General features: G+C 42.1%; 1 protein-coding gene across 2 annotated transcripts in view; it reads right to left on the reverse strand.

The window, feature by feature from the left end:
- Positions 1-1481: 1481 nt before the first annotated feature.
- slc16a2 (solute carrier family 16 member 2) overlaps positions 1482-27418 on the reverse strand; it is a 51600-nt gene continuing 25663 nt past the window's right edge. Inside the window, exons 3-7 of one of the 2 annotated variants that reach the window (XM_076988468.1) lie at positions 26477-26978; positions 15805-15948; positions 8681-8909; positions 6587-6878; positions 1482-6290 (exon numbers count right to left, since the gene is read on the reverse strand). In XM_076988468.1, the coding sequence (XP_076844583.1) occupies positions 6610-6878; positions 8681-8909; positions 15805-15948; positions 26477-26978 (1144 nt within the window). In that variant the 3' untranslated portion in view covers positions 1482-6290; positions 6587-6609. Of the gene's footprint in view, positions 6320-6586; positions 6879-8680; positions 8910-15804; positions 15949-26476; positions 26979-27418 lie in introns of both variants that reach the window. The other variant, XM_076988461.1, reaches the window with a different exon arrangement.

The raw sequence follows: 27418 nt of genomic DNA on the forward strand, positions 1-27418 counted from the left end.
TTTGGTTTGGAATGAGAGAGTTAAAGCCCAACTGAACAAACGTTTGTGGAAAAGATCTCAGCCACCCCCTGTGTCACCTGCTATCTGAACCAAAACAAAAAACACTTCACTACATCTAAAAGAGCAAAAAACAGACTTTGCTGTTGTGCATTGTGACTGTGTTGCCATTACTGTTACTCAGACACGTTGAGAAACTCACCATCTAACTATCGCAAAATGCTGAAATCTGAAAGCTGTCGCATTTGTTTAACAAAAAGTCACACAGTTCTATGTGAATATTTATGATTCACCTAAAACAAGGAGACCAAAGGAGAAGTGAAGTGGGGAAAATGCATTTAAAGCAAGAGACTGGTGCAGAAATGCTGTTCTTCCCATTACTGTAAAACATCTTTGCTAACGGTGAGCTAGCTGCTTCCTGTTTCAGTGGAAGTTGTGAGAGGCTAGAGACTGTGTCCAGCAGAGCTGAGGCAGTAATGCCTCATGGAGCTTATGAGTGACAGACCTGCGCTTCTCCCTGTGCATCAGTGGAGGAGCCATGATCAGTTTCTCTTAGCTCATCACAGGCCGAGACTTACACTTGATTCTTTCTGTCTCGAGCAGCCATGACTCAGTGTTCTGGACATTTGGTGGACTTGACAGACCTCTTACTAACAAGAGTCTGTTACACTCCAGGCAGCAGGAGAACGCTCATGAAGATGACTTAGCTGACCACTAAATGACGTGTTTATACTGTTCAGGTTTATCATGTGTGTCAGCAGCGCTAACTCTGGGGCTAACAGCTCATAGCAACCCTACCTTCACTAATAATCTGAGGATGGGTTCACCAGATGTCGGTCTACAGCTCTGTCCACTCAGAATGTCCATATGTCCACTGGAGGATGATTTTCAACAGTGATGTTTGGACAGAGGCTCTTGGATATGGAGCAAAGTCACACACTTTCATCTGAAATTCTGAGGAAAGAAGAATGGAAAGTGGAATTAATGACTAATCCCTTCAATATATGTGAATCAAAAGCTGACTACACACATTTTCCTTTTAAAATCCTCTTCTCTTGCCTGCTCCAAGCCCCATTGGTAAGACGATTGTGGAAAATATTTAAATGATGTGGAAATGTGGAAAATCTAAATGATTTTTTTTCCTATTGTAGGACAGTGCAATGGCCCCCTCTTGTGGTGAACTTATGCCATTGCATGATCAATGATACTGGTGCTCAGGGCATATAAATGGATGGGAATGAGAGAGCAGAGGCTGTTATGGTGTCACTTGTGTGTGGTAAGTGCTACCGGCCACCTCAGTGCAGATGTGTGTTCTTGCATCAGTCATAATGTGATGTCATGACCAAGGTTTGAAAGCACAGGTCACGTATGAGGGGGAATACTTACAGTTCTATGATAGGGTGAATGAAGGCTACTAATAATATATATTAGATGGTAAAGCAATGACAGAACTCATAAAACATACATATAATTTACAGACAAAACAGAGTATTGTGATGTTTATTATTGGTTATATATAAAACAGAAGCAAAAAGATAAGAATTGTTTATTTTGGATTTCCAAGATGCTTTTTGCATGAACCCAAAATTACATGAATGTAGCAGCATAACTTTAATCCTTTTGACTAATTTGAACTGAAACGTAGTTGGAATGAAAACAAACAAAAACAGCCACAAAAGAAAGAAATACCGGGGAAAAGAAAAAAATACCGGGGGAAAAAAGAAACACGGTGGAAAACACAGGGGAAAAAATAAACACTATAGTCAATTAATGTTCTATTTACTTACATGTAAAAAAGTACTTTCATACTTCTCATCTTCCATTATTTTGTTTAGTAATTTTTCACCTGTTTATCATGTTATAGGATGCAAGTGTCAATATTGCTTAACAGACAATATGTAAAATATGTTAAACATTTATTTTTAAGACAAATCAGAATGTAACAATTGTCCATTCAAGGTTATGTTTAGAGCTTCAGAAAATGTTAAGTTTATATAGAAAAACCAGATGGCCTGATAATATAAAATGTTCCCAGACCTCCCCCAGGTGGTGAATAGTATAGGTATATCTGATCTGTGCTAATAGTTGCATCATTACAGACAATCAATGTCATTACAAAAGAACAAATTTTCAAAAAAAAAACTTGCAAAACTCTGCAAGATCATAAAGCTATAGCCACAGAGGGTGATTAAAATATATACAATATTACAAAACACAAAAACATGTCTTTATATAATGTATAATGTCTATATATATATATATATATATATATATATATATATATATATATATATATATATATATATATATATATATATATATATATATATGCACACATACATATATCGATCTATAGATAGATAGATGGAGACCGATTATACTTAAAAAAAAAAAGAGTACTGTTACAGGTACATCATAAAATGAACCTGTGGAAAATCAATCAGTAATCAATCAAGTATTTAAATTACTAATCAGCAAGCGAGCTAATAAAATGGTCTATCGGCCCTTTTAAATGTAGGCACAGATGTGATGGCTTAAAGCCTTATGGTCAACTTTACAGGTCAATACTGATTATTATTGACCTGGGAGCATGAGACATACTGATACTGTGATGTTCAAACTTCAGTAAACATTAAAATGCATTCAATAACTATTAAAATGTAACAAGTATTATAAATGAAGCTTTTAACATTGATAAACAAAAAAAATCAATTTAGTGTCTAAAATATTCACAGGAATATGCAAGACAGGAAACGCTGTACTTAATTCAAAAAATTCATTTCTCTCATTTCATTTTACAAAAACACAGCAACTTTAGAAATGAGCCTTTATTGATATAAAATTATGCATATTTATTGTGAAGCCTGGATATGATTGGTCAGTGGGAGATGTAAGTAACAAGGCCAAAATGAAACCATGTTTCATTCGAGTTAACGAGACGGGAGAATTCTACCTTTATATGTCGTGTTAAAGGTTCATTGAATATTTTATGCTTCTGATCTGCAAAGTGTGGAGCAAAGGCAGATGAATCTAAAAGCAAATGAAACACACACGTGCGCACACAGATGTGCACATGCACACACACACACACACGTGTGCACACACACAGATATGCGTAGAAATGCGCGCACATACACATGCGCACACACTTTGGCCCAAATTCTAAATTAGGCTTTTTATGGAAGACAAATTTCATGAGCTGGGTTACAACATTCTATTTCAATGGTAAGAACATGAAAATTAATATGTGGACTGAAATGGAGATGAATTCTTAGTATAAGGGGAAAAAAAGTCTCTCATAAAACAAGCTGGACCTGTCCACAGGCTATCACTTTCGTTGTACCATGGCATGGGCTGGAACCCCAGAAATCTTTAGAATGGTCTACTGAGGTTTGAGTGTGCCAACACCACCCCCCCCCCCCCCCCCCCTCCCCCACAAACATCCTCTCAAACTCCCTGAGCTTCTGAAACATTACAAAGAAGGAAAGGTTCCCACCTGGGACCACATGCACCCACAAACACACAGCTGACAAAATGTTCTGCATCTGAAACAGCTATGGCTACAGATCCAGCTGATTGCAGGTATAAAGATTATGGTATTTAACTAGAGATGCTCTGTTTGCAGGGTTACCAACAGTAAGTACTGTTATGTTCAAAGTTTAATGCAGGCAGAGAGAAAGAGACACAGAGAACCAGAGAGTGAGAGACAGAGAGAACCAGAGTGAGAGACATAGAGAGACAGAGCCACAGTGAGAGACAGAGGACCAAAGAGAGTGAGAGACAGAGAGAGAGACAGAACCAGAGAGTGAGAGACAGTGAGATGCTTGAATGGAGTATCAATAACGTTAAGGCTCAAACTCTTCATACAACAATCACTAAATTCCAACAGGTGGAATCACTGACTAAGGTGCAACACACGAGAGAAGCTGACCATATGCATATTAACAGGTAGATTGTTATGACAGTATGCCTCTTAACAGGTAGATTGTTATGACAGTATGCACCTTAACAGGTAGATTTCTGAGGTAAGCGTGCCCTAATCTTAATTCTACAGACAGCTGTGAACGCTTCTTCCACTCAAATGTTAATGTTTCATGTCTAATGTGTAACAGTCAGTTTATCAACCAATTTATTTAAGCATTCATGTCCTCTCATTTACTCTCACGATCAGCTTCCAGTTGTTGTTTTTTCAAGAGAATGCAGAGGTATGTGGTTCTGGTGGTGCAGTGACATCAGCACTGGTTCATGGTTAAACCTGAAGTGGGTCCCAGTGAGGCAGTTTGGTTTCCATCGTGACCATCGTGTTTTTTTGTCTCTTGTTCTCTTCAATAGTGACCAGGTGCATCTCTGACACCGCTGACCACAGATAAGAGCGTGAAAGCTCGGATAGACAGGTATCCATAACAACACCACAATGACCAATAAGATTAAGGACAAGAAATCAATTATATTAACAGACACTCTTTAAACTGGAGGAAAAACATCTCCATGGCAACATTTAAGGTTAAAGGCCTATAGGAGAGTAGTTGAAGGAGACCATCCAGTAAAAGGTCTAATGTGTGTTCTTGGGATGGATTTTTAACTTGTGAAAGTTTTTTCTTCATGACTGATCAAAAGCAAAACTGAACAAATCAAAAAAAGCACAAAGGAATAGAATCTTGAAGAGATTATCGACGTCTCAAGTTTCTCTCAATTTTCAAATATTGTAGTATAAATACTGACCTGCAGCACGCCTGCTTCAAACACTGCATCTAAAACAGTAAATGGCAGAAGAACCTTCTGTTGATACCCAGACCCCCGCCCTCGGATTGTCAATTCATACCCAGACCGACTAAATCACACACTGATTGTCCGTTTATACACAGACTCACTGAATCACACTCTGATTGTCTTCATGAGACAGGACACAACACTCCTCTCCATTAACTAGGGTTAGGGTTTCTTGAATACAGTTTTTTTTAAATCCCCAAACATAAGTGATGACTGTTTTTCAATTGCAAGTCACAAGCCATTAAAAATAAAAAATTTATCTCTGATAAAATCAAATATGAACAAATACAAAAAAATAACTAAAATAAAATCTATACAATATGCAAAGGATTTTTCCTCTATGAAAGTTAAATCTGAAGTGGGCCCTTATCACTCGCAGGCCAATGGTACAAGATGATTCCTGTAGAGTATTTAAGGCCTTATTAGAGGAACTCACTGGCAACAAGGGTTATGATGAACTGGACTGGCTCTGAAACGTCACACAGTTGGAGTTTCATTACTGCATAGTAAGACCTTGAAACCTGTGAAGAGTCTGCACACATGTAGTGTCATCTTTGCAGTGTATCCTTGAACTAGCTGATCATTCTGACACTAGCGCTTGAACTAGCTGATCGTTTTACACTATTACTTGAACTAACTGATCAGTTTACACTATTGCTTGAACAAGCTGATCGTTCTGACACTAGCTCTTGAACTAGCAGATCGGTTTACACTAGCACTTAAACTAGCTGATCGGTTTACACTAGCACTTGAACTAGCTGATTAGTTTGTCACTGGCACTTGAATGTGACATGGTACTGCAGCTACTCTGTGTAGATTCAAATGACCATAAAACCAGGTTATCAAACTTCAGGGCAACTGCACTGCATGGAGAAGAGGACAACCTGCCTATGCTGTGGAGAACAGCAAGAGGGAAACTTTAGTGGAAACTTGAAACGTAAAATACAAAAAACCCCATACAAATACAATTTTACTCAAAAAAATGAAAAGAAAACAAGACATATGTATCCAAACATCATCAGAGAGCAAAGATCTTTTGTTAAACCCACCACCCATCCTGTAGACATTTGTCAGCCCCGTATATAGTATAAATGTTTATCTTTCCTTTATAAAGTTGACAGATCATTCTTTCCCATGTAAAGTTGACAGATGTTTGTATTTCCAGTGTAAAGTGTAGATGTTTGTCTTTCATATGTAAAGTTCACAGATTATTCTTTTTCCCATGTAAAGTCTGAAATGCCTTTGCTTTTCCTTTAGCATCAAACCTGTTAGAAACGCTTCTAAATGTGTGATGTAAGCTCTCCGTCACTGTATTAAACATCTTCGTTCCTGTGGGCCTCAACCTTTGTGGTGTGTATGTGTGTAAATCACTTTGTTTCCTTCCACAGACACCACAAGTAATGGAGGTAGTGTTGATGCCTGGAATCACCTTCCAAATGTCCCACCTGGAGAGGGAGGGTTGGGGGGGGGGGGGGGGGGGGTGTTCAGGGAGGCAGGTTTTATAAGTGCCCTGGCCACTCCTCCTGAATTGAAAGAAAGAAGAGACAGAGATCTGAGAGAGAAAGATGGAATCAAATGGAAAAAACAGAATGATTAAAATAGTTAGACTGCAGATCAGTCTGTTTGCTATTGAGTAATATATTATTAATTAGCTCTAAAACTGTCTTTCAAAGTCAGATATTTGATTTTCTTATCTCTGGCTGGTCCCTCCAAACTGATACTGTAGGTTTGATTACTAAAATGACCACCAATAGCCCTGAAGCAAGTGTTAGGGTTAGCTGCCAGTGCAGGCCAAGGGTGTTTAAATTCCCTGCCTCACCTCTTTGTGAGCTCAGGTGTGGTTCATATGTGAGCCTCCATGTCTGTGTATCCAGGCAACATGTCTCCGTTGGAGCAATTTTTCAGCATGTGGTCAGAGCTGGGGTCGTTGCCGGGGTCGTTGCCGGGGTCGTTGCCGGGGTCGTTGCCAGGGTCGGCCGCCTCGCCCTGCCGCCCCTGCAGTCTCTGGTACGCCAACGGCACGAAGAACAGCACGATGCCCCCCACCATCGGGGGTACACCAGCCAGGTAGAAGGCCACATGGTAGTTCCCAAAGTAGTCGTGGAGAAGACCTGACAAGACATCAGAGACAGAGAGGAGTGGATGAGTGTTGGAATATGAATAAGAGTTGAAAAGGGCATAGACCAGGAGGGATAAAGGGAGAGGGGGAGAGAGACAAAAAGGAAGGAGAGAGAAAGGGAGAGGTACAGAGAGAGATAGATAAAGGGAGAAAGAGAGAGATAAAGGGAGAAGTAGAGAGAGATATAAAGGGAGAGGGAAGATAAATAGAGAGGGAGAGAGATTTTATAAAGTAAAATGAAACAAAAGTTACTAGTCGTTTTTCCAAATTAAATTCAAGGTTAAACTGATACACTCATGTGAACACACACACACATTGTGAGTTTATTTACTTAATAAATATATCATAGATTTGATCATTTCTGAGCATCAAATTATAAAATAATGCTTTGATTCACATAAGCTGGCCAGTCACATTGTTTTTGCGCACATCTGAGAGCAGTGACCATGGGGGCCTGGCGAAAGGCTTCAATGTAGGCCAACATTTCAACACGCTTTAACATGTGGAAATTCACTGACGCTTGCAGTCAAGCTCAGCAAAATATGCAAAAGCCCATTCATGGTTTATGGAGCAGGAGCTGGCCTGCGTCCGGAGCGGCCCCCAGGGGGCAGCAGTTAGACGGGGGCGTGAGCTGCAGTGTTAACAGGGCCTTGTGGGGTATTAGCAGGGGGTGTAGGCAGGGTTGCCAAGTATCTACAACAATAATCAAACAAACGCCAATCAAAACTTAAACCAAACATTCCTGTGCGAAGCAGAGCTTTCAAAAGCACTCTAAAGACCACTCTCCATGTCCCATACATTATCCTAATGGTCTGGCGCTGGAATTTCTGAGAAATCATTCCTGAAATGTACTGAAAAAGAACAGCTGTTCTGGTGTTCTGTCCATTCTGAGAAATGTTCTGAACAGTGTGCAATGTGTTAACCCTACCCCTAACCCTAATCCTAAACCCTAACCCTAATCCTAAACCCTAACCCTAAACCATAACCCTAACCCTAATGCAGGCATGGCGTACACTGTGGATAATGAGCAAATATGCATAGGGCCACCAGAGGCTACAATCAACAAACAGCACTGGATGTGAGAGTCTCGGGAATCACCCTTAAACACAACTCTGTATATCTATATCATGCCCACTGATATACTGATGCGTGTTAGGTCTGTTTGTGTGTGTGTGTGTGTGTGTGTGTGTGTGTGTGTGTGTGTGTGTGTGTGTGTGTGTGTGTGTGTGTGTTTTCTCAGAAGGAGTTAAGTGTGGACAGCTGGCAGGCTTAATTAAATTCTTGTTCAACATACTTATTTAAAATTTGATTTGTGCCTAATGAATCAAAAGTATGCTTTCATCCTCCCTCACTGACAGTGTATATGGGAGAAGACATGTGTGTACATACTTCAGAAGATTCTAACAAAATCATTGGAAACAGAAAGGCAAGATATTCATCACACAGAGTATAAACCAAAGATTTTTAGAGGTAAGTAGTAAAATGTCAGAGCAGCAGTCTTTTTGCCACAAATAAAGTTGCCACAAAAGTTGTTGAATAATCTGTGTGAAAAGATGGCCACTAACGTCCATTTGCTCCATATGAATGAGCTTTCCTAAGCTTTACTATTCATCTATGTATTCCCAATTCATTTTTATACTTTATTATTATTTGGAACACTACACAGTTTCAGGTGGCACACTTAATTTGCTCTACAGCAGGCATTGTTACAATCCAAATATGTCATCAAATAAAGAAAAAAACAAATAAGCAAACACCCCCATTACCTCATAGCTGGTAACACTTGGTACTCACCGGCGATGGGTGGGCCTGCTGTCATTGGTACAGCCATGAGGCCCAACATGTAGCCGATAGCCTGGGAGGCCTGCATGGGTCCTACCAACTCGAAAGCGATGGGGGCCATGATGGTGATGAAGCAGCCATCACACAAGCCCATGAACACGAGGACCACCACAAGCCCCTCAAAAACTTTGCACTGGGGGATCATCATTGACATCAGACCGAGGACCATGAAAGAGGCTACCTGCACACACAAACACAGCCACAGACACACATGTGACAGAAATGATTGATTATTGACTAATAATCATTGATTAGATCATGTTTATTTATTATAAGAGATCATTATGAACTTTATGATTTAGGACATGTCCATTCTGACTAAGCAGAAGGACTACACCAATGAAGTAGTGTGATTCAGTGTAACCATGTTTAGTTCAGACTCTCATGTCTGTGTCTGTCTTGTATCTGTCTTTGTCCTATTTATATATATTTATATTTTTGTAATAAATTAATCATTTAACCACATCTGAGTCCTCATCCATTTATTAGAAAATTTCCATGACACACACTATTTAAATGAACATTTTAAATTATGTAATTCAGTGGTTTGATGAAATTGTGGTACATGAAGGTCTGAGGACCAGGTAGATGTGAATGTGAACCTGTGGTTCTCCTTTGCTCCGTTCTGTCATGACAACAGTTTTGCTTGAAGGATCATCGAGTGCTGCAGGCAACTTTCCTTTTTTATATCCTTTTTTCCCTCAGATTTTACAGATTTTGGTTGAAATGTGTTAAACAATTCCTGGTCTTCACAAAATCACATACATAAGATGTTCAATATTGTAAAGAGACAGACAAGAGCAAACATAAACTAGACTTAATGTTAAAATGAAAGACAGAGCCAAGTTTTAATGATGGACATGTGGAAAGTAGAAAACTCCCTAGGCAGTTTAGGAAGAAACCTTGGGAGGCCCAAGGCTCAAAAGGGAACCCGTCCTCCATTGGCAGACCACACCAGGTGCCACTTCTAGGGTTAGGGTTAGGTTTAGACTATGTCCATCCCTTTTATGACCACAGTGTACCATCTTCTAATGGCTACTTCCAACAGGATAACGTGCCATGTCATAAAGCGCAAATCATCTCAGCCTGGTTTCTTGAACACAGCAATGAGTTCACTGTACTCGAATGGCCTCCACAGACACCAGATCTCAGTCCAATAGAGCACCTTTGGGATGTGGTGGAACGGGAGATTCATATCATGGATGTGCAGCCGACAAATCTGCAGCAACTGCGTGATGCTATCATGTCAATATGGACCAGACTCTCTGAGGAATGTTTCCAGTATCTTGTTGAATCTGTCACGAAGGATTAAGGCAGTTCTAAAGAGAAAAGGGGGTCCAACCTGGTACTAGCAAGGTGTACTTAATAAAGTGACCGGTGAGTGTAGTACTATAGTTTTAGTTATAGTTCTAATTCCAGGCCAAATTTCACAGTCCCTCCTATATAGACGTTGAGCCTCAGGTGGGTATGGTCTTATGTTCAGTGTCTGGTTAGATAAATTACCTAAATAAAATTAATGTAATTACACAAATTACATTAAATACACTTGTGTCTTGCACAACAAGTGTTACTTCATGGTTGATTCACAGCCAAAGTGTGGATTCCAGCTCCAACAGATACACTAGACCAGACCTGAGCATTAAATGGCCTGAGGGCCACATCCAGCCCTCTAACTATCTGACTCACTCCCCTGGTCTCTATCACCAATTTACTAATCACACACACCTTTCCCTCATTACCTCTCACTCCTTATAAGCCCACAGGTCCTGCACGCCTGTGCTGTGCATTCCTTGTGCCTGTCGGAGTGAACCTGCGTGTGACGTCTTCTGTCCCTGCACCAACGCCCAAGTTCAGGTGACTCTTGCTCCACGTGCATTATTCTGAGTTAGCGCTCTCTTTTCTTTAATATTTGGGTGTGCTGTGTGGTGCACTTGATACAGCCCAGTTACTGATCTATATATGTGGAGCTGTGGTGATACAGCCCAGTTACTGATCTATATATGTGGAGAGTGGTGATTAGGGGTGTGTTTTAAAAAATCAATTTTTCGATTTAAATCGACATTTGAATGATTCTATATCGATTTATTAAACCTGAGATCGATCTTTAGAATTGGCTAATTTTCCCCGCATATGCATACCGTTTTAACGTCTCGCGTTTTATCTCACGTGACGTGCTTGAATTCCACCTTGTTTAGGTGTATGAACCCTGCAAACATGACTTTGTTCATTGTGCTGAAGCGCGGTGTGCACAAAGTTTCAAAATTCAAGAGGTGCACGACCTCGCAAATAGGGGTGGGCGGATCGATATTTATATCGATAGTATCGATACAAAGGTGAGGATCGGTATCGGATCGATACCACAGTGAAAATATTGATTCTTTTGCTGCAGTTTAGAGGTCTGCGCGGGACTGCTTTTTTAATCCCGCTCCCGCTTGTTTTAATCCCGCTCCCGCCAAAAAATCGCTTGTTTTAATCCCGCTCCCGCCCACACCTGCTTGTCTTAGTCCCGCTCCCGCCCGTTTGTTTTAATCCCGCACCCGTCCGCCACATACACATTTCTGTCGCCCCCCGCCCGCAATCCTAATATGAATTGAATTAATTAGATTTAGTACTTGAAATCTTCTTATGTATTTATTAAAACAGCTATATAGCGATGGATCGCGCTGTCCCATTTCTTACCACAGTCCAAACACATGCCGTCAGGTGACGTACACCAACACTTTCTGATATCAATCACAACAAGCCGATTTCCCTCTCCATTAATTACAATAGAATATGACTTCCATACATCAGACTTTCCTGTAGTTGGCTTAATTGTGGTGTATTCGCCTGTTTTAATTGAATTTTCCACAGCTGAAACTGGTTGACCGTCTACAGCAGGGGTCGGCAACCTATGGCACGCGTGCCACCATTGGCACGAGGCATAATCACTGGCACGCGACACGCTGGACCAGCATCAGCAAAAATATATATAATTTAATATAAATTATTCTATCAATGGATTATAATTGCAAGTAAAAAGTATCGCCCCCCCCCAACGGTTTGGAAGTATCGGTATCGGCGATACTGACCAGTATCGTATCGGTATCGTATCGATACCAAAATTCCGAGTATCGCCCACCCCTACTTGCAAAGCGACAGGGCACGGGCGGAGCCACCGCGATTACGTCGTTTTCGGTGCGCGGACCCTCATGCCTGTCGCGACGCGTCAAGTATAAAGCTGTGAAGTTTTCTCAACAGCTGGCAATATTGTTACTGCACAAAGGAGCTGTCTCACTCCTCAACATGTTGATCAGCTCCTTTTCTTGCAGAAAAATTTGACATTCTCAAAGATGTCTTCTGTCCCTGCACCAACGCCCAAGTTCAGGTGACTCTTGCTCCACGTGCATTATTCTGAGTTAGCGCTCTCTTTTCTTTAATATTTGGGTGTGCTGTGTGGTGCACTTGTGAGCATAGATATGGACATTAAAGAAAACACGGCACCATCTTCATTGTCTGCATCAACCCATTAGAGATATTACAATACTGCAAGAATCAGTAAGACATTCAATGATGGGGAGTTTGTCAAAGAAATTTTGGTGGATTTTGCAGCGCTAATTTGTCCTGAGAAAATGGAAGTGTTTACAAATGTGTCCTTCTCCAGGTGAGCCAAAACAAAATGGATCGAGGGGAATTTGGTTTGATATTTACTTTTTTTGTCTTGGCTCTGGACAAGAACTGTGGTGATACAGTCCAGTTACTGATCTATATATGTGGAGCTGTAGTGATACAGCCCAGTTACTGATCTATATATGTAGAGAGTGGTGATACAGTCCAGTTACTGATCTATATATGTGGAGCTGTGGTGATACAGCCCAGTTACTGATCTATATATGTGGAGTTGTGGTGGTACAGCCCAGATACTGATCTATATTTGTGTATAGTGGTGATACAACCCAAGTTACTGATCTATATATGTGGAGAGTGGTGATACAACCCAGTTACTGATCTATATATGTGGAGCTGTAGTGATACAGCCCAGATACTGATTTATATATGTGGAGAGTGGTGATACAGCCCAGTTACTGATCTATATATGTGGAGCTGTGGTGATACAGCCCAGTTACTGATCTATATATGTGGAGAGTGGTGATTAGGGGTGTGTTTTAAAAAATCAATTTTTCGATTTAAATCGACATTTGAATGATTCTATATCGATTTATTAAACCTGAGATCGATCTTTAGAATTGGCTAATTTTCCCCGCATATGCATACCGTTTTAACGTCTCGCGTTTTATCTCACGTGACGTGCTTGAATTCCACCTTGTTTAGGTGTATGAACCCTGCAAACATGACTTTGTTCATTGTGCTGAAGCGCGGTGTGCACAAAGTTTCAAAATTCAAGAGGTGCACGACCTCGCAAATAGGGGTGGGCGGATCGATATTTATATCGATAGTATCGATACAAAGGTGAGGATCGGTATCGGATCGATACCACAGTGAAAATATTGATTCTTTTGCTGCAGTTTAGAGGTCTGCGCGGGACTGCTTTTTTAATCCCGCTCCCGCTTGTTTTAATCCCGCTCCCGCCAAAAAATCGCTTGTTTTAATCCCGCTCCCGCCCACACCTGCTTGTCTTAGTCCCGCTCCCGCCCGTTTGTTTTAATCCCGCACCCGTCCGCCACATACACATTTCTGTCGCCCCCGCCCGCAATCCTAATATGAATTGAATTAATTAGATTTAGTACTTGAAATCTTCTTATGTATTTATTAAAACAGCTATATAGCGATGGATCGCGCTGTCCCATTTCTTACCACAGTCCAAACACATGCCGTCAGGTGACGTACACCAACACTTTCTGATATCAATCACAACAAGCCGATTTCCCTCTCCATTAATTACAATAGAATATGACTTCCATACATCAGACTTTCCTGTAGTTGGCTTAATTGTGGTGCATTCGCCTGTTTTAATTGAATTTTCCACAGCTGAAACTGGTTGACCGTCTACAGCAGGGGTCGGCAACCTATGGCACGCGTGCCACCATTGGCACGAGGCATAATCACTGGCACGCGACACGCTGGACCAGCATCAGCAAAAATATATATAATTTAATATAAATTATTCTATCAATGGATTATAATTGCAAGTAAAAAGTATCGCCCCCCCCAACGGTTTGGAAGTATCGGTATCGGCGATACTGACCAGTATCGTATCGGTATCGTATCGATACCAAAATTCCGAGTATCGCCCACCCCTACTTGCAAAGCGACAGGGCACGGGCGGAGCCACCGCGATTACGTCGTTTTCGGTGCGCGGACCCTCATGCCTGTCGCGACGCGTCAAGTATAAAGCTGTGAAGTTTTCTCAACAGCTGGCAATATTGTTACTGCACAAAGGAGCTGTCTCACTCCTCAACATGTTGATCAGCTCCTTTTCTTGCAGAAAAATTTGACATTCTCAAAGATGTCTTCTGTCCCTGCACCAACGCCCAAGTTCAGGTGACTCTTGCTCCACGTGCATTATTCTGAGTTAGCGCTCTCTTTTCTTTAATATTTGGGTGTGCTGTGTGGTGCACTTGTGAGCATAGATATGGACATTAAAGAAAACACGGCACCATCTTCATTGTCTGCATCAACCCATTAGAGATATTACAATACTGCAAGAATCAGTAAGACATTCAATGATGGGGAGTTTGTCAAAGAAATTTTGGTGGATTTTGCAGCGCTAATTTGTCCTGAGAAAATGGCAGTGTTTACAAATGTGTCCTTCTCCAGGTGAGCCAAAACAAAATGGATCGAGGGGAATTTGGTTTGATATTTACTTTTTTTGTCTTGGCTCTGGACAAGAACTGTGGTGATACAGTCCAGTTACTGATCTATATATGTGGAGCTGTAGTGATACAGCCCAGTTACTGATCTATATATGTAGAGAGTGGTGATACAGTCCAGTTACTGATCTATATATGTGGAGCTGTGGTGATACAGCCCAGTTACTGATCTATATATGTGGAGTTGTGGTGGTACAGCCCAGATACTGATCTATATTTGTGTATAGTGGTGATACAACCCAAGTTACTGATCTATATATGTGGAGAGTGGTGATACAACCCCAGAACTATGTTCAAAAATGTTTTTGTTACATGTTAAAAAAAAAAACTTAATTTGCACTTTAAAAGGTTGTTCCTTTTCTGGTAAAGGAGCTATGTGGAAGTGTGTGCATTAATTGATATAAAAAAAGAATGTAACTGTTCACAGTATAAACACTAATATCTTAATACATTTTAATAAAGTTTGAGTGTTCCTTGTATCATTACAACATTTCACATTCAAACTACACTTTTTATTGTAACTGAAATGTCCCTACAAGAATCGATATTGAATCGGATCAGATCGAATCGAAAATCGAATTGAATCAGGACCTAGTGAATTGGAATCGAATCGAACTGGGAAATCAGTGGTGATATCCACCCCTAGTGGTGATACAGCCCAGTTACTGATCTATATATGTGGAGAGTGGTGATACAGCCTAGTTAATGATCTATATATGTGGATCTGTAAACTGAGATGATGGAGTTCCATCTTTGTGGTGATGATGAAAAAAGTTCTTTCTAAACTGAACAATCACAAATTCATTAATAATGATATAATTATGTCCTCCTCATTTTCATTGTATCATTTTAATGTTTCATTCAGTGTTTATTAAGATACAGTATGTATAGTGTATACAGTATATTTGTATAGTACAGAACCAAGTTAAATATATTAGTCTGGCCCTCTAAAACCGTCCACTTTCTCATGTGGCCCTTTGGGAACAGTAATTGCCCACCTGCAATAGAGGATCATATGACGGTGTGAGACTTGTAAAGTGACTAAATGTAAGAGTGAAACATGCACTATTGACAGATGAACCCACTGTGTGTGTGAAGGGAGCACAAAAGTGCAGAAAAGCCTTTAATGATCATCAGTGAGCTCGAAGGAGTCATGAGTGAAATCTCTAGATGTATGAAAGACTGAGACAGTCTCCCTGAGCACGAGTGAGGGCTTTGTGTGGAGTGTGTGATGAAGTTAAACAGCACTGCTCAGATATTCCGCACCTGCATGTAGATTTTCCTCACGCCAGGAATGAGGTCACCAACTTTGCCGAAGAGTAAGCGTCCGGCGCCTGAAGACGCCCCGATACACACCAGCAGTACCCATTCCCACGGCGTCTCACCAAACTGTTCCTTCACAAAGTTGATCTGTCTCACACACACACACACACACACACACACACACACACACACACACACACACACACACAAATAAGTGTAGTGCACTCTTGCTATCAGACTGCTGTAGCCAGACCGGCATGGGCTATGTCGAGGAGCCCCATCTGAATGACGCTCCAGCTGGGCTGTTGTCCTTCAGGCTTGTTGTGCCTGGAAACATCTTGGCTATATTCCCATAATCAGAGCAGTAATGCATCTCGTGCTGTGGACTCACAAGAGGGGGCTGTGAGTCAAACCAAGGACACGCTTCCTCCCTTTGGGTTCTGAGAAATGGTGAGGGAGGGGTGACATGGGGCAGGGGGAGGGGTGACATGGGGCAGGTGGGAGGGGTGACATGAGGCAGGTGGCAGGTGGGAGGGGTGACATGGGGCGGGGTGAGTGATATGGCTCAGAAGTGATATGGGGACAGAGGGGTGGGATAAACACACACACATACACACACACACACACACACACACACTCATGCACACTCTTTCACACATACACATGTACAACAAAAGCCGGGGGTGATGTTTACATTTGATCTGAAGCCTTCAAAAACACGACTGGAGGTGGGAGGGACTGAAGCTTCTCATCTTTATGACTTCATACCAATGTCCAATGTCCCGAAAGCACATAGTGTACATACCGCCACACACACACACACACACACACACACACACACACACACACACACACACACTAAGAATACACACATTCTCAAGCACACACACCAAGAATACATACACGCCCCCACACATCCGCAATGCATGTTCAGAGCACATCCCTAAATACCCACCCCCAAACACACATACAAACATCCACAATGCATACCCACCCCCAAACACACATCCGGAACATACACACACATTTCCGGAATACATACGATTACTCAGATTCTTATCCACCCACCCAAACACACACACAGAACACAGTCCAATATATCTGACCACACACCCCATCACCAGCAGTTCATGCTGTCATATATATATATATATATATATATATATAAATTTATATTCGGGATATTTGGCTTTCGATTGAAATTTCAAGAAGAAAACATAACGTTCACATTACTGTGATATTATATTATGAAAGTAAGGGATTTCTGTGGAAGCATGCAACGATGATTCTCTCATCTCAAACTATTGGAACAAAAGCCAACCACAGTGGTTGGTATACCCGAACAATAAATGTCAATGTCTCAGTAACTTGTTGTTTGCCACTCCATTTGAGGAACCCCAGTGTCCAGCAGCCGTTCCCTAAAGACCTCGATAAGCTGGAACGTGTCATCCATGAAGATTAAATAAAGCCTGTGTTGTTCATGCAGAGGTACAATGACTGGATTAATTATGTTATTCAAGTAGTATGGGCTTGTCACAAAGATACACCTGCCCACATTAACACCACCACCGCCACCAAAGGCTCGTCTGGTGACAACAGTGTTATGCATAGAACTTTCCTTGACGTCTCCAAAATCATTGGTGATCATAATTTCTGATGATTTTCATCAGTGAACAGCACTGAGGCCCACTGGTTCCTCATCCAGCGTAAATGCTCCCTGATGATCATCCAAGATGATAACATCTGTTCCTGATGGTGTGGTCAGGTACCCTTGCAGGTCGTCTAGTATGCAGACCACTGATGTAAATGGCTTTGAATGGTTTGACATGATGCTGGCTCTTGGGACATGAAACATAACCTCTCTGGTTGGGAGGAAGCCTGAGCTGGTGTGTGAGGCTGAGAGATGCCAACTAGATATAGTTGGGCTCACCTCAACACACAGTTTGGGTTCTGGAACCAATCCTCTCGAGAGGCTGGACTTTATTCTTTTCTGGAGTTGCCCAGGGTGAAAGGCAGAGGGCTGGAGTGGGCTTACTCATAGCTCCCCAGCTCGCTGCCTGTGTGTTGGGGTTTTCCCTGGTAGAAAAGAGGGTTGCTTCCCTATGCCTTCGGGTTGGGGAACAGGCTTTGACTGTTTGTGCTTATGCACCAAATGGCAGTTCAGAGTACCCGGCCTTCTGGGAGTCCTTGGAGGGGATACTGGAAGGGGCCCCTTTTGGGGATACCATTGTTCTGCTGGGGGATTCAATGCTCACGTGGGCAACGACAGTAAGACCTGGAAGGGCATAATTGGGAGGAATGGCCTCTCCGATCTGAACCCAAGTGGTGTTTTATTATTGGCTTTCTGTGCTCGTCACAGTATGTCCATAACGAACACCATGTTCGAGCCCAGAGGTGTGCATAAGTGCACATGGCACCAGGACACCTTTGGTCGCAGCTTGATGATTGATTTTGTAATCGTGTCGTCAGACTTGCGACCGTGTGTTTTGGACACTCAGGTAAAGAGAGGAGCTGAGCTGTCAACCGATCACCACCTAGTGGTGAGTTGGATCAGATGGCGGGTGAGGATGCCGGACAGACCTGGCAGACCTAATCGTATCGTGAGGGTTTGCTGGGAATGTCTGGCAGAGGAACCGGTCAGAAAGATCTTTAACTCCCACATCCGGCAGAGCCTTGACCGCATCCCGAGGGAGGCCAGAGACATTGAGTCCAATTGGGCCTTGTTCCGCGCCTCCATTATCAATGTGGTGGAAGGGAGCTGTGGCCGCAAGGTTGTCGGTGCCTATCCCCAAACCCGATGATGGACACCTCAGGTAAGGGAGGCCATCATGCTGAAGACAAAGTCCTATCGGGCCCGGTTGACTCGTGGGACTCTGGAGGCAGCAGAAGGGTACAGGAGGGCCAAGCGGATCATGGCTTTGAAACCATGGAAAGTAACTTTCGATTGGCTCTGAGACGATTCTGGCAAACAGTCAGGCAACTCAGGAGGGGAAAGCGGTTCCCGACCAACACTGTATACACTGGGGCTGGGGATCTGCTGACCTCGACTGGGGATGTCATTAGGCGTGGAAGGAATACTTCGAGGATCTTCTCAATCCCACCATCACGTCTTCCATAGAGGAAGCAGAGCTGGGGGACTCGAACGGGGGTTTGCCCACACGGGCTGAGGTGACCAGGGTAGTTGTGAAACTCCTTGGCGGCAAGGCTCTGGGGATGGATGAGATGCGCCCTGAGTTCCTTAAGGCTTCGGATGTTGTGGGACTGTCCAGGCTGACACGTCTTTGCAACATCGCGTGTACATCGGGGGCAGTGCCTCTGGATTGACAGACCAGAGTGGTGGATCCCCTTTTTAAGAAAGGGGACCAGAGGGTGTGCTTCAACTATTGGGTGAGAACACTCCTCAGCCTCCCTGGTAAGGTCTATGCAGGGGTACTGGAGAAGAGAGTCCGGTCGATAGTCGAATCTCAGTTACAAGAGGAACAATGTGGGTTCTGTCCTGGTTGTGGAACACTGGACCAGCTTTTCACTCTTGTGAGGGTCCTAGAGGGTGTATGGGAGCTCGCTCAACCAGTCCACATGTGTTTTGTGGATTTGGAGACGGCATTCGACCGTGTCCCTTGGGGATTCCTCTGGGGGGTACTCTGGGAGTATAGGGTATGAGGCCCGTTGCTACAGGCTATCCATGTACAAACAGAGCAAGAGCTTGGTTTGCATGGCCGGCAGTAAGTCGGACTGGTTCCCGGTGGGATTTGAACTCCACCAGGGCTGCCCTTTGTCACAAATTCAGTTCATAACTTTTATGGACAGAATCTTTCAGCGGTTTGGTGGCCTCAGGATTCCCTGTCTCCTTTTTGCGGATGATGTTGTCCTGTTGGCATCATCAGGTCAGGACCTACAGCTCTCGCTGGATCAGTTTGCAGCCGAATGTGAGGCGGCCGGGATGAGAATTAGCACCTCTAAAACTGAGACCAGTCGGACAAGGGTGGAATGCCCTCTCTGTGTCGGGAATGAGTTCTTGCCTCAATTGGAGGAGTTCAATTATCTCGGGTTCTTGTTCATGTGTGAGAAAAGGATGGAACAAGAGATTGACAGTTGGATTGGTGCTGTGGCTGCCGTATTGCAGACGCTGTACTGGACCGTTGTGGTGAAGAGAGAGCTGAGCCAAAAGGTAAAGCTCTCGATTTACTGGTCAATTTATATTCCCACTCTTACCTATGGTCTCGAGCTCTGGGCAGTGACCGAAAGAATGAGATCCTTTGACTGGTAGTGTATATATTAGGGGTGGGAATCGTTTACTATCTCACGATTCGATTCCGATTTTGGGGGCCACGATTAGATTCAAAATCAATTTTCGATTCAAAACAATTTTCGATTCAAAAAACGATTTGATTTATAAAAATGTCTGCTTCAGTCTATAAAATCTGCATGATCTACTACAGTCTGCTTTGCAAGACAGAATGACAAATACAGAAAATTAAGTGTCTTTCACATTTAATTAACAAAAATAAAGTGCTTTGGTAAAATAAAATGGTTTTTGTTGTGTTAACAAAATTCTTGAGCTTCATTTTGCAAGCTGTCAGGGCTGGCTCAGATGCAGTTGCCCCAGCCGTTGCTAGGGGCACCAGAGTCAGTCCCAGACTAAACCGGCGTAACCGTACACAGCCATGTCCCTGCTTTCTTTGTGGTTGCTTCTCGTTTAATGGTGTCTCGCCACTTCTATCTGTTAAGCCTGGTTTATACTTTCGCGAGTGACCGTAGCGCGTGACTCCGCGCGAACGGTAGAAGCATTTATACTTTCTTTATACCGCATGCAGTGTTGTCCGAAACGATATGTGGTAGTATAAAGAAACACCCCTCAACAACAGGGGAATGAACATTTATGATGAATTGTAATGTTGCTTTGTGTTTCGGGTTTGAAAGTGCTGGAATTTAGGCTAAAGTACTTGAAAATGCTTGAAATTGTAACTACTTCGTTTCACAACAAATATCTGTCTGACTGAACAGTTCTCTTGTATTATGTTAACAAATATGAGCCTCTTGTAATTCCAGGACGAAACATGAGAGAACGTGAAGACGTTAAGATTGGGCGTTTTGAAAATAAACGACCATTAAATAATGTGATTAAAAGTGAATTATTTCGAATCATTTCAAGTATATGTATAAATATTTAACTTATTTAAGTTTAACGTGCTGGGAAAAATTGAACTGGACCTTGAAAGTGACGTACAAGTACTTTAATTCCACCTTGTTTAGGTGTATGAACCCTGCAAACATGACTTTGTTCATTGCGCTGAGGCGCGGTGCGCGCGCAAAGTTACAAAATTCGAGAGGTGCACGACCTCGCGGATCGACACCGCGCGAGGCCCTCGCGCACGGGCGGAGCCACAGCGATTACATCATTTTCACCACACGGATCCTCGCGCTGCTCGCGACGCGTCAAGTATAATCCAGGTTTTATGCTTTCTCTTTACTTATTCGAGTATCTATCTCCTGCGTCGCTTCCTGACCCATCTCAAGTTTACCCAATCCTGTATTTCGTCCTACCCGTTTTGCCTTTATTTTTGGGAAGCATTTTATTTTGCTGCGTCATTTTTTGCCAGTTACTTCTGCTGGCGTCCTTGGTTTCGTTTTCGCGTTACATTTATCCGCACTGTTTTTTTGTTACTGTTGTTATTTTGCTTCTTTCTCCCATCTCTCTGCGGTTGAGTGTTATTTTCCAGGCATTGTATTTTCCATTTACTCCGTGCCCTCACGGTTTTTGTTTCTATTCTCTTGCGCGTCGAGTCTTCCGTGTTGTTTTGTTTGTTTGTTCTGGGTCGCTGTGCGCGTTTCCCTCTCGCTAATACATTTGACAAGTATCAAATGTCTTGATCTTGCGAGCTGGCACTTGGGTCCACCCTTCTCTATATTATTTCACTTGGGTCCACCCTTCTCTATATTATTTCACGCGGTGTGTACGTTCCCATGCTCACCGCGTTACACAAGCCTTGCACACGAGCTACATTGTGTCAAGTTCGGTCTTCCCTGGCATTCGGCAAAAACCAAAATGAACCCATATTTTTGCCTTAAATGAAGACCGGACAGGTTGAATATCTCTTTCCTCCATCTGTTTTTTAACCTTTTCCGCGCATGAGTGTGTCCCAGAACCTGCTGAGTAAAGTCTATGTAATTTTATGTAATTTTGTAAATACATAACGCGAGACTTCACCACGACTTAGAATCGATTTTGGGACATTTAAAATCGATTCTGAATCGTAGTAAATGAGAATCGATTTTTGATATATGAATCGATTTTTTGGCACACTTCTAGTATATATTGTATTGTATATCGGTGTGTGTATGTGTGTGTGTGTGTATATATATATATATATATATATATATATATATATATATATATATATATATATATATATATATATATATAGTGTGTGTGTGTGTGTGTGACATACCCCCTCTTGACAATTCAGCAGAACAGTGCAAACGGCTATCCTTGGGTCATTCTCAGACACTTTAAAATACTTTCATACAGCCAACACGGTTGCTATGAGGGAGATGGAGTGTGTGCTTACTACACAAGAGAGGGAGACAGAAAAAGACAGAGAGAGACAGAGAGACAGAGAGAGAGATTGATAATAATCTGTAATGATTGTTAACACAGCGCTGTTCGGTTTTCTTTACTCTTTTTTTAGTTACATTTGGCTTGAATATTTGAAACTGAATAACATCTGGGAAACTTAGGCTGCTCCGGTGAGCCTAAGTTTGTGTTAATGTGCACGTTAACTAGCTCAGTTAGCTTTAGCCTTGGCGCTAAGGAGTAAATCATCCTCTCTGGTTCATGTCTACACTGTCATTAAATACGTTACTAGTGATAAGTTTTAATTATTTACCATTTTCACTTATTTGGTCGTGCACCCTCTAATTCTGATGTCATTGCTGTATATCCTAGTGAGATGGATCAGTGAACTGCTGTCTCGTTCACTGCTGGCATAAAGCTTGATGTCATCCATGTAGAGGAGGTGACTGATGCTCCATTCTGTAGCTGATATCTGCAGCCACATGGTGATTTCACGCTATGCAGAACAGCAGTGGAGACAGGGCATCTCCTTGGTAAATACCATACGTGATGGTGACTCAGTAGTTGGTGGTTAGCCCTTCTCGTGTTCTTGCCAATGCCTTTCTGGGCCATGTGTCTATCTCACAAGATCTCAGTAATACAGACAGGGTTCAAAACTATAGTGTGGATTCACATTATTTTGTCATGTGGTATGCAATGACAAAATAATAATGGTAGGAGACATTAACATACATTTTGATATCCACTGACAAAGGCTTTTACTTCAATACTGAACTCTGTTGGCATTACACAAAATGTAATAGGACCTACTCATTATCAAAATCATACCCTAGATTTAATTTTAACTCTGGGTATCGACGTAGATAATATAAATATACTCCCGCAAACCGCAGCAATATCCAACCACTATGAGCGCTTGATAAATTCATCAACAGCAACACAGTTTATTGAAAACTTCCCTTATTTAACAGCTTTAGCCTACTTGCCATCAGATCCAGAGGAGTTAGATAGTCTAACTGACTGCTTAGAGAATACATACAGATCATCTCTAGATATAGTAGCTCCACTCAAATATAAAAAGGCTAGATCCAAAAAGCTCGCCCTGTGGTACACTGACCAAACTCAAAACTTAAAACAAATAGCAAGTAAATTAGAGCAGAAATGGTGATCCACTAAGCTGGAAGTATTCCACTGTGCCTGGAAGGATAGCATTATTGAATACAAAAGGGCACTCACTAAAGCACGCTCAGAATACTTAGCCTCAATGACCGAGAATAAAAATAATCCTAATTTCTTTTTTAGTACTATTTCTAAACTTACAGTAAAAACCAGATTCCAGTAAACCTCACTAGTAATGTATTTATTGATTTCTTTGATAATAAAATAGAGAATATTAGACAAAATATAAAACCTTTTATTGGTAATCCAACTGGTATGTCATCTGGTTTGGTTGATTTAAATTTTACATTAGGAGAAATGCTTTTTATCCACTCCCACAATCAGAATTGGAGAATAATTTCATCATTAAATTGTACTACTTGCACACTAAACTCGGTTCCCTCAAAATTATTAAAAGAGATATTACCAGTTGTGACTGAACATCTTCTAACAGTAGTTAACTCATTCATTACAATAGGTCACGTAAACATCATGTAAATTTGCGGTTATTAAACCTCTGATCAAGAAACAAAATCTTGATCCGACTGTACTATCTAATTATAGACCCATTCCGAACACGTCATTTATATCCAAGATCACAGAAAAAGCTGTAGCCCAGCAATTATGATTATATCTGCATAGGAATCACATATTTGAAAAGTTCCAATCTGGATTTAGGCCCCACCACAGTACTGAAACAGCCCTAGTCAAAGTAACAATTGCAGGTCCCTTACTTAATATGATTAACTCTTCCCTTAACCTAGGGTATGTGCCCAAACAATTAAAATGCGCCGTAATTAGACCCTTGATCAAAAAACGATCCACAGATTCTAGCCAACTATAGGCCAATTTCTAATCTCCCATTTATCTCAAATTCTAGAAAATGCAGTTTCCAATCAGTTACGTTATTATCTCCAATCAAATAGCATCCATGAAAAATTCCAATCAGGATTTAGACCGAACCACAGCACTGAAACAGCTTTAATAAGGGTAGTGAATGATTTACTAATGTCGTTCGATAATGGGCTCCTCTCGTTCCTTATACTGTTAGATCTTAGTACAGCTTTTGATACTGTGGATCACAACATTTTGCTGGATAGACTAGAAAACACAGTAGGTATTAAAGGAATGGTTTAGATTCCTAAACCAGCACTCCTGGTTTAGATCTTATTTGACCGACTGCTTCCAGTGTGTAAGTGTTAATAATAAAACCTCTAAATCCATGCAGGTTAAATATGGTGTCCCACAAGGGACAGTCCTAGGACCACTTCTATTTACACGGTACATGTTACCCTTAGGTGAGTTAACAGCAAAATCGAGGAATGTGTAGAAGAGATAAAAAATTGGATGGCGTGTAACTTTCTAGCACTAAATCCAGATAAAACAGTGATAATAAAAGTTGGATCTAGGGCAGAGAGAGACAAGATACATAATGTAGCATTGAATCTAAATTCTTTCATTATAACCCCCAGCGCAGAGGTAAAGAACTTAGGCGTCTCGTTCAATACACACATTAATAATACAACTAGGGTAGCGTTCTTTCACCTACTCAACATTGCTAAAATTAGAAACATACTAAATACTAGTGATGCAGAAAAACTAATCCATGCATTTATAATCTCTCGTCTAGATTATTGCAACAGTATTCTAGCTAGAGGTTCTGGTAGATCGATAAACAAACTCCAGCTGGTTCAGAACGCAGCAGTGCGAGTTTTAACGAAAACTAAAAAGTTTGATCACATTAGTCCCGTACTATCGTCATTACACTGGATGCCAATTAGATTCCGTATTAACTATAAAATACTTTTTAATTAACATATAAAACACTGCATGGCTTAGCGCCAGAGTATCTTAGTGAACTTATTGAACATTACAACCCAGCACGTTCACTTCGTTCGCAGGGTTATTAACTATTCCTAAAATCAAAAAGATCACAGCAGGTGGAAGAGCTTTTTCTTATAAAACTCCACAACTGTGGAATAATCTTCCTGCCTCTATTCGGGACTCGGACATGGTCTCAATGTTTAAATCTTAACTAAAGACTTATCCGTTTACTTCTGCTGGCGTCCGTTTATCTGTTTGGCCTTTGATTAATCTGTTACATATTTACTACATCACATATCTTTCTTCGCCGAGGTTCAGCATGGGGAGTAATACTGCAGTCGGAGCCTACAATACCAATATTACTGCTCTGACACGGAATGAAAACCTGGCGTTCATCACAAGACATTTACATTGACAATATCAATACCCAAAATTTTCATTCTAGGCAGGAAGATTATTATTTAGTCTGATTGTGTGATTTTTGTGTTTTGTGTATTCGTCTGTATAATTTGATTTTGTGTAATTTGTGTGTTTTTGTGTGATTTGTGTATTTAACCAGGGCACCCAAAGGGGATGGGTCCCTGCTGAGTCAGACGATTGCATACAAGCACCTACAAACACCTGGGAGATGGTCTGGCTTGCCAGTGGATGTACTGATGCCGGGGTTGGATGTGCCATTTCCGCAATAGGACGTGCTGATGCTAGCCCCTACCTGAGGCTCACCATCTACACCGAAGGGACTGTGACTGCTTGGCTGGGGAATAAGGACCTTAACTTTATCTATGAATGATCCTGCGCACCACAGACTTGTGCTAATGAGCCACCCAATGAAGGATGGGTTCCCTTTTGAGTCTTGGTCCTCCCGAGGTTTCTTCCTTATCCCCACCATCATAGGGAGTTTTTCCTTGTCACTGTCACCTTTGGCTTGCTCATTAGGGATCTGGACCCATACAATTGTAAAGCTGCTTTGTGACAACATGTGTTGTGAAAAGCGCTATATAATATAATATTGATTTAATTTATCTGAAACTCCCTATTCTGAAACAGATGTCGAGTGTGTATCATCAGTGCACTGAAACAACACAAACAATACACACAACACAAACAACGTTGTCTCACCAGGTGAACATAGGGCACGAAGTATCCCAGAACAGCCGTGGCCACTCCAAACGCCCACACACGGTACGTCGTCACGCTGAAGACACGCACATTGAAATACTTCCTCATCCTCAGGACGTTTCTCCGCCAGTGGGTCCCGGTGTCTGACCCCGGCCCCCCGCTCCTGCCAGCTGCCGCCGGGTTCCCTTCCTCAGGGCCACCGCCCATCATCGGACGTCCCGTGGGCAGCAGAGGCCGGAAGGTGAGGGCCAGCAGAGACTGGACCAGCATGAAGAGGCTGAGGATCTGAAAGGTCCGGGGAAGGCCGAGCGGCTCAGCCACCTTCTTGAGAAGGACAGGCAGCCCCATGGAGAAGAGGCTGCTGGTGGCTGTGACCACGCCGTTCGCCAGGCCCAGACGCCGCCGGAAGTAGTGACCCAGGATGACCAGGGACGGCTGGAACGCAAAAGAGGAGCCGCATCCAAACAGGATCCCATAGGTGAAATAGCGCAGACCTAGAGACCTGCAACAGGACACACACACACACACACACACACACACACATACACATTTAGGGCATTTGGCAGACACTCTTATCCAGAGCTACTTACAAAGTGCTTTGCATCTGTTCACAAGATTCATCCTAGACAGTGTGTCTGTCCATCCACACAGGCACACTATGTTAAAATCATCATTTAAAAGTATCCATCTGGTTGGACCTGCTATAAGTATCTGGGTGTTTGCGAGTGTGTATCTGGGTGTATATCTCTTTGTTTGCAAGTGTGTATCTGCATTATGCTTCACTTTCTTTAAAACCAGTTCATGGTAAATTCTGTGTGTTCAGAGCCGTGATTAGTAATTTTACATCAACAGTAACTTCAGAACAAGCAGTTTACTATGTAAATCAAGTCTGTGAGAGAACAGGTATGTGTGTACAGTCATGACCAAAAGTTTTGAGAATGA

This window comes from Brachyhypopomus gauderio, chromosome 2 (genome assembly GCF_052324685.1).
Source record: "Brachyhypopomus gauderio isolate BG-103 chromosome 2, BGAUD_0.2, whole genome shotgun sequence".
Classification (NCBI taxonomy): Eukaryota; Metazoa; Chordata; class Actinopteri; order Gymnotiformes; family Hypopomidae; genus Brachyhypopomus; species Brachyhypopomus gauderio.